This window comes from Myotis nattereri, assembly GCF_964212035.1.
Source record: "Myotis nattereri genome assembly, chromosome: 9".
NCBI lineage: Eukaryota > Metazoa > Chordata > Mammalia > Chiroptera > Vespertilionidae > Myotis > Myotis nattereri.
In genome coordinates this window covers 17,640,080-17,648,547 of record NC_138084.1, presented here as the reverse complement: position 1 = coordinate 17,648,547, position 8,468 = coordinate 17,640,080, and the positions used below count along the sequence as shown (strand labels likewise).

At 40.4% G+C, this 8,468-nt stretch overlaps 1 protein-coding gene across 4 annotated transcripts in view; it reads left to right on the top strand.

Moving 5' to 3' along the window:
- The first annotated feature begins 1,362 nt into the window (after positions 1–1,362).
- The window catches only part of FNBP4 (formin binding protein 4), a 36,760-nt gene continuing 29,654 nt past the window's right edge, over positions 1,363–8,468 (top strand). For all 4 annotated transcript variants that reach the window (XR_013996409.1, XR_013996410.1, XM_081098998.1 and 1 more), the window contains exons 1-4: positions 1,363–1,740; positions 2,822–2,911; positions 6,865–7,001; positions 7,539–7,725. Coding sequence is in view for 2 of the 4 variants with exons in the window: in XM_081098998.1 (XP_080955124.1) it covers positions 1,449–1,740; positions 2,822–2,911; positions 6,865–7,001; positions 7,539–7,725 (706 nt within the window). In the remaining 2 variants the exon portion in view is untranslated. The remainder of the gene's footprint in view (positions 1,741–2,821; positions 2,912–6,864; positions 7,002–7,538; positions 7,726–8,468) is intronic.

Here is an 8,468-nt window from a genome sequence, read left to right as displayed (position 1 = left end):
ATAATTGTAGTATTTGGTTCTTTTTTATTGTAACTTTTGTCATGATAAATATGAAGTGTTTAATGCAATTCGGGACTGGGACAGCCCTTGTCCTCCCAGCATTATAAACCTGTGGCTGCCAACTACAGCAAGAAAACAAAGGTTTCACAAAAGATGTATCCTCTTACTGTTTTCGTGAGTGACTAATGGATCATAACCCGCAGTCTGAAAAATATCAAACGTAGTTGTTGCCATTTCTAGAGGATAAGAAGCTTGAGATCAGCACTGTTGAAGAAACCTATCCTTTGTACTGCTTATCAAAGCAGGGGTTGCCATGGTGACAGTTCATAAGACACTGGCCAGCTTTTACAGGGACCTCCACCACCAATATGAGGGTTCATCCCTATGTAGGGCATAATGATCTCTACCCCACACGATTGTGAGAATTAAATGCAATTCTACTTGTAAAGCGCTTAGTACCTGACATACAGTAAGAGTTCGATAACTGTTAGATATTATTAGTATGCTTAGTAAGAACTGAGCAGTCAGGGGTATAAAAATATATCCCACTGGATTTCTTAAGCTCAATTTGGAGGCGGTAAGTGAGTACCAACAGTATAAATAAACGCCAAGTGCTGGGGAGGAGCTCAACATTGAGATAGAAGGTTCAGAGAGGTAATGCCTGCACGGGTCTTGAGGAATTAAAAAAAAAAATTCGCCATGTGATGCAGTAGTTATTCCAGGTAATGTGAAGGCGTTAAGGTGAGATAGGTGATGTTCCTAGTGGCTGGCTCCAGAGAAGGGGTGGGGGCTGGGGTTGGAAAAGGAGAGTGCAAAGGAAGATACATCCAGCAGGTGAAGGCTACCAGTGGGCCAGATTGGGAAGCTCCTGTATCTCACCGCAACAGCTTAGGCTTTTACCTCGTATGTAGTGTAATTTCTAGTGATTTTCCCCCCCAACTGATGAGCAACACTACATCATCGTTATGCCCTAAGAAAAAATGTACAAAAGCATAAAACACCCAGTACTCTCTTTACTGTTCAATGCTATACCCAAAGTAAGCCACAATAATCAGAGAGAAACTTGGGGGAAAGACCTGGAAAGCAGCCCACCTTCCTAAAGGACAAATGATAAGGAACAGTCGGCAGAAAACAGGCACAATATGGAAGACAAGCGGGTAAAGAAAAGACGCCGCCAAAGACGCATGGGTGGGGCCGGAGGTGCAGGGAAAATCATTCTAAACGCAGGCCCTTCCGTACAATTGGCTTGACGCGCACTCGTTTTTCCTTTTTCCATTGGCTATAGGCCCCTTCAATAGGCCAAAATAGCCAATAGCCTAGCTCTGTGAATAAAGCCCGCCCTCTCCCCTGGGGGGAGGAGCCAGAAGACTGTACCGGGCTCAAGGCGCTTGCGCAACGCGCGCTCCGCCGTTAAAAGCGGATCCTCGCCAGAGGCGGTGTCGCGAGGTATGAATATTGATGACGCAGCGCCGCGCCGAGCACCGCCCTTCTCGCCTTCCCGACGTTCGCACCTCGCGCTCGGGCTCGCGATGGGGAAGAAGTCCCGGGTGGTACCCGGCCGAAGGCCTATCCTGCAGCTCTCTCCGCCGGGTCCCCGGAGCAGCACGCCGGGCCGGGACCCGGAGCCCGAACCCGACACCGAGCCGGACTCGACGGCGGCGACGCCTAGCCAGCCAGCCCCGGCGGCGCCGACGACCGCGGTGACTGCCGCCGCGGCCCCGGAAGACTCGCCTTCAGAAGGTAAGGGTGCGCGAGGGGCCCCTAGGAGGGGCATCCGAAACTCGAGTTCCGGGCTTGCGGCCTAGTCCCTCGGGCAGGACCCTAGGAGGACAACCAACCGGGAGGGCGGCGTCCGCATCCGAGGCCTGCGCGTGGGGCCTGCGGGGAGGGCGGCTGTGGGCCCCAAGACGACCGGAGGGACGCGGAGCCGCCCGCGGGGATCGCAGAGGCGCCATCTCTGCTGCAGAGGGCCGCGCGGCGCGGCGGCCTGGAGCGCCAACGCCCGCCCTGTGTGTGGGACTCTTCGCGGGGTGGACGTGAGAGTATGAGGTTCCGGGTCCGAGGCTGGGTGACTGGGGACCTGGCCTTTTCTGCACGTCATCTGCGTTTCCTTTCGCTTTTGTGGAAACCGAGACTCTTTAGAAGTGAGCGAGCCCTTTGTATTATGTCAGCCAAAGCTTCGGGAACCCCCAGATTGGCAGGTATCCCCACCCGAAAATTTCTGAAGTGAGACTTTTGGGTAGCCCAAGTGTTTGTGTGTTTCTCCCGGGACTGGAACTTGTCTGACCGCTACGCTGTACACCTGAAACTACTGCAACATAATATGGAATGCAAACTGTAATTTTTTAAAAAAAAAAAAATATTTTTTTATTTAAAACAAGAGTAATTCGATAGCTCTAATCCAGGGACCAGACCCCGGAGAAGCTACGATCATTTCAGATGTTTAAAAAAAAAAACAAAAACCCAACACGCTGGGTGGCTCGTGCGAAAGCAAACGCTATGGCTGTGCTTGTTGTAAAGGCTTTGTAGTAGCCTAGAGCACATTTAGAGAGAGAAAGAGAGTTTATTTCAGATGTAATTTGATTTTTTTTTTTTTTATAATGCTCACGTTCCTCATGTTAAAGTCACCAGACAGAAGATTCTAGCTATGCTTGTTTATTATCTCCCGAATTATTTGGGTCAGTGATGGGTTGTACACTGTTTTTAAAAAGATGGAATCTAGACTTGAAAGGTCAAATCAAAGCTTGGTTTTGTCCCCTGTAGTGTTTTCTCTGGTCCATCGAATGACTGCCGTTCTCTTCTGTTCGTTTTCCAAATCCAGATGAACAGGAAGTGGTGGTGGAGGTTCCCAGAGTTCAGAATCCTCCAAAACCAGTCATGACCACCAGACTGACCGCTGTGAAAGCAACAGGTATAGATTTTTTTTTAAACATCTTTTTTATAATATATTTCATAAGGATCCAATTGGGTTTGTTTATTGAGTGTTTTGTTGACGGCTTCAGTGTTGGCTAATTTATATTTCTCCCCCCCAAAATGGGAATTTTAAATCTATTTGTGAGAGTTTGTTAGTATATGTACACTGCAACCAGTGTAAAATTTGTTGCTGTTTAATCTGTACCCAAAATATACTACTTTTTCTTCTAATGCCATTTTATAATGAGTTTTCTGGCTTCCCCACCTGGCTTTAGGGAACACCATCGATTTCTGTTAATTTCCTAACACATTGCCTTGATTAGTACCTACCAAATGTTTGTGGAGCTGAAATTGCATTAAGGAATATTTGCAGCAGTGGTTTTGTAGACAAATTTGAGTTCAAATCTTCACTTCAGCATTCATTCTGAGAAATCAGGATCTCATTCACCTGTAAAGTGGATCTTAAGCTCTATGTTATTTTTGGTGATTACATTGAAAAGTTTATATCAAGTTTTGACAGGGAAGTATCAAAAAATGTTAGTTTTATATATAAATAGATTGAAAGATTAAAATAGTTCTGATACTAAATATCCTATTAATTGGTAATAATAGTTCTGATACTAAATATCCTATTAATTGGTAATAATTTTATTCTTTTAAGTGTGGTGTACTTTTTGTACTTTATGACACCTGAAATCCTGAAAATAATAGATGCTTGTTCCCTCCTCCCATTTGTCACTTAAAAAAAAGAAGAAAACCCTGTGTGGGTTAGAAAAGCTAAAACTTGGTTCTGAGAGAAATTCCCAAACTAGAAAATACCATTTTGTATTTGTAAAGTACATATATTATTTCATTTGAGTCTAAGAATCGTAAGATAGAATTTCAGTGTTTCTAGGAGAAATTTCCTTGATTGCTATGTCAGCACTTCAGGCCTTTATATGCCTTATGAACAGAAATGTTTTCATTTTGTCCAGCATCATCCTACAAGGTAATAATATATCAGTTCATTCAGTTTTTATTTTTTTTTTTATTTTTTTTTTTTCCATTCAGTTTTTAAAGGTCTTAACCTACCAGTTGGTATAATGCATAGGAAAAAGTTTGTCCAACAAAAAACAAAGAAAGCCCCCTAGCCGGTTTGGCTCAGTGGATAGTGTCGCCCGAGGATTGAAGGGTGCTGAATTCCATTCTGGTCAAGGGCACATACACATACCTTGGTTTCAAGCTCGTTCGTTGCCCGCATCCCTGTCTGGGGTGATGCAGAGGCAACCAGTCAAGGTGTCTCTCTCATACCAGTGTTTCTCTCTCCCCCCCCCTTCTCTGAAAAAGCAGTGGGTAAAATATTCTCAGGTGAGGATTAGCAACAACCACAATGAGTGTCAGAGGTCTCTGGAACCCCTGAAATTGCACACTCAAATGTGTGTTCCTGCGCGGAAGTATATAGCTTTTATCATCTTGATTATTAATAGTTTCTGTGACTAAAAGGGTTAAAAACAACTATTCAGCAATATTATGAGGAAATTATAATAGTTACTCAAAGTATAATGCAGTTACTGTTTGAAGCTTATCAGGAAAGTAAAAAATATAATCTAAGAAATTACAGCCAGATATAGTTAGTTGATTTGCAAATTGTGTGGCACTATACATTAAAGTAAGCATATTGAAATTTGAGGAGTTAATATTCTTCTCAAAAAAATGCTGCTAAGGACTATGGCTCCAAAGAATAGCCTTGCTTCCTCTAGTTTCAAGTAGCAACAACATCCCAGTAATAGTCTAGGACAGTGGTGGCGAACCTTTTGAGCTCGGCGTGTCAGCATTTTGAAAAACCCGAACTTAACTGCTGCTGTGTCACATATAGAAATTTTTTGATATTTGCAACCATAGTAAAACAAAGATATTTTTTATATTTATTTTATATATTTAAATGCCATTTAACAAAAATCAACCAAAAAAATGAGTTCGCGTGTCATAGGTTCTCCATCACTGGTCTAGGACATGGTTCTGTGATACATTATATGCTATTTTGACAGAGTATATGTACTCTGTGAGACATGGTTCTGTGAGACTTATTTTTCTAAGATTAATTTGCAGAATATTGTGAACTTTTTTTGTGTTCTAAACTTATTCCTGTTCTTATCAATGTATGGATTAAATTTTCAGAAATGTAATTAGAATTTACATACATTTTATTATTTGCTTTTATCTTGTTTTTATTCTGTTAACATTACTTTTTGTCCCCATAGCACTGTTCCATGTAATACTGTAATGATCTGATTAATCATAAAACAATACTGCATCTGGTACTGTGCTGTAGTTTGATTTGCCAGTCCCCTATTTGAGAGCATTTGAGTTGTTCACAGCTTTTAGTTATTTAAGTAAGGCTGTTAGAAAATGTTGTGCAAAAAAATTTTTTAATTCTTTCTTGGGGTTATATCCTCAAAGATGAGAATAACTAAAAGAAACTGGAAGTAGTAGCTCTTGGTACATGTTACCAGATTGTTCTTAAAATATATTGAATCAATTTAATGTATGGTGTCTCTAACAATATTAAGTATGCCTCTTCCCCCAAATACCAAATTTAATAATTTACTTTGCTATTTAATAGTAATTATATTATTAGGAGCTTAGAAGAGGTTTGATGTATGTGCTATGGAATGTTCTTAGGTGAAGAAAAAAGGAATAAATAGGTGGAGCCTTGGTGAAACCTATTGCCTGTGAGACCCATTCATTCCAAGCTTGGGGAATTTCGTAATTAAAATTCCACACAACTCACCTGGTTTGGAACCTTTTACCAAAGAGTATATGAAGTTTTAAAGACAGTGAACTGGGTGATTAGATCTATGATTGATTCTAAACTAAGAAGTGTTTTTATGTAAAAATACAAATTTTCCATCTTCCCCCTTCCCTCAAAAAACCATCAGTGCTGATTGCTAACGGGCAGAATTTGTCCAGAAATGTCTACTTCTGTAGCTGTACCCTTACAAGTCTATTCCATACTCTTGTTAGGAAAATTGGCTGGTGTACCCCAAAATCATGAAAAATGAAGTATTTGGTAACATTGTCAAATGTCTCCTTCACATTATTCTAATCAGTTTAAAGTAGTATTTTGGAAATTAATGTTTAGTGTAAGAACTTGCCTATGTATTAAAACAAGATTTATGTGATTAAAGCATTTAATATGAACTCTTCTTGTATGATAAATGGAACAGTTTGTGTTTACTTTTATGTGAACCCATGAATTCGTTTATGAAAGTACGACAAAGAAATTTCATATAAGTGTACAAATTGCCAGCCTTAATTATTTACACATTCTGTAGTGTAGTTGTTATACTCAAGCTCACTTGGGCACAGAGTTCTTACCTACTTTTGCCCACCCCTGTATGTGTTCACTTAGTTTGTGACATTAAAGTAGCCACAGGTGATACAAAGGAAATAGCATAACAACATTTCAGGAGCCATATCTGGACTTGAGTTTGAGGAAGACATTGATCATTGGTGCTAGTGTTGTTAGTTTTTTGTTTTGGGTCTAGCGTTTTGAAATGTTTTGTTTGAGGGAAAAATAATTGGAAAAGAACTTTGTTTTTAGTTTTGAAAATCTTTTTGTTTCATCTACTAAATCCTAATTGGTTTACTTGTTTGAGATGGATACATAAATCAGCAAATATTAAAGTCAGGATACACTATATTCTATTTTGACAGAGTATAAAGTTGAATGCTTGAGCATGTATTTTGAGTAGGGTGTCAAGTAGCTGTGCAAATTGATTTTCTTAGCTCTAAATGCGTAATGTAATTTCTGCCTCTCAGGTAGTTAATTGATGGTTTATTTTAAGGTTTGTTCTAATCTGTAAGTAAACTAAATGTTTAGTTGAAGAGCCATGTTATATTTTTCCTTGGATGCTACCTAGGACATATTAGCATTGTTATTACTAAAGTTCTTTACCTCTTTGTTTCTAGGCGGTTTATGCTTACTTGGTGCATATGCTGATAGTGATGATGAAGAGAGTGATGTTTTGGAAAAACCAGCACAATCTAAAGAAGCGAATGGAAATCAGTCAACTGATATTGATAGTACATTGGCCAACTTCCTAGCGGTTAGTGGTGCTTTTGTTTGGGTTTTTAACATATTGGAACCACTTTGGGGACTTAGATCTCACTGGTTAGCATACTTGTCAATCTGTCTCTCCCTCTCACTTCTCCCCTTTTATCTGTCTTCCTTAGTCCCTCCCCATCTCTCTTCATATTATTTTATTTTCACCTGAGGGTATTTTTCCATTGATTTTTAGAGAGAGGGAAAGATAGAGAGAAACATCGATGTGAGAGAAACACATCGATTGGTTGCCTCCTGCGGTGCCCCTACCAGGGCCTGGACCAGTGACTGGAATCAAACCCAGGATCCTTCTGTCCACAGGCCAATGCTCTATCTACTGAGCCAAACTGGCTAAGGCTCTTCGCATTATCTTTTTGTTAAGGTTGTAAAAAAAAAAAAAGTGGATAATAGAAAGGTTTGGAGAAATTGTTTAATTAGAATATGAGGATTTTGATTTGAGAAGCTAAGAACTGAGCATGTAGGATTTTTTTTTTCTGGTTTTGATGTGATTAATGCATTTGTTACTATTTTCTTTCTAAAGGAGATTGATGCAATAACAGCTCCTCAGCCTGCTGCTTCTACAGGAGCTTCTGCTCCACCTCCAACTCCACCTCGCCCAGAGCCAAAGGAATCAGCAGCATCTGCCCTTTCTTCCACTACTTCGAATGGAACAGACTCAACGCAGACATCAGGGTGGCAGTATGACACTCAGTGTTCACTGGCAGGAGGTAAGCTTGATCCTTTTTATTTTATTTTTATTTATTAATATATCTATTGAGCCCTAACTGGTTTGGTTCAGTGGATAGAGCGTAGGCCTACAGACTGAAGGGTCCCAGGTTCAATTCCGGTCAAGGGCACGTACCTTGGTTGCGGGCACATTCAGCAGCTGAATCAGTGTTTCTCTCTCATAGATGTTTCTCATTCTCTATCCCTATCCCTTCCTCTCTGTAAAAAACCAATAAATTTTTTCTTTTTTTCTTTTCCCCCAAAGAGGAAGGGACAGGGAAAGAGAGAAACATCAATGATGAGAGAGAATCATTCATTGGCTGCCCTCTGCACAGCCCCTATTGGGATGAAGCCCAAAACCCAGGCATGTGCCCTTGACCAGAATTGAACCTGGGACCTTTCAGTTTGCAGGCTGATGCTCTGCCTATTGAGCCAACCTGGCTAAGGCTGATTTTATTTTTTTATATATATACATATCTATATACATATATAGATATATATAGATATATATATATAGATATATATAGATATATATATTTTGAGAGTGTGTTTATTAAAACTAAGGACAGTGAAACAAGGAAGGGCTTAGGGAGGGCACACCAATCCTTTGATTTTTAAAGAAGTCTAAAGAGCAATCATAAAAGGTGTTCTAGGCATTGAGATTCCGAAAGATGAGCACCCAAGTGCTTTAGCCCCAGACTGGGATTCTGCCTTTTAAATGTAGTATTTTGAAAAATAAGTAAGA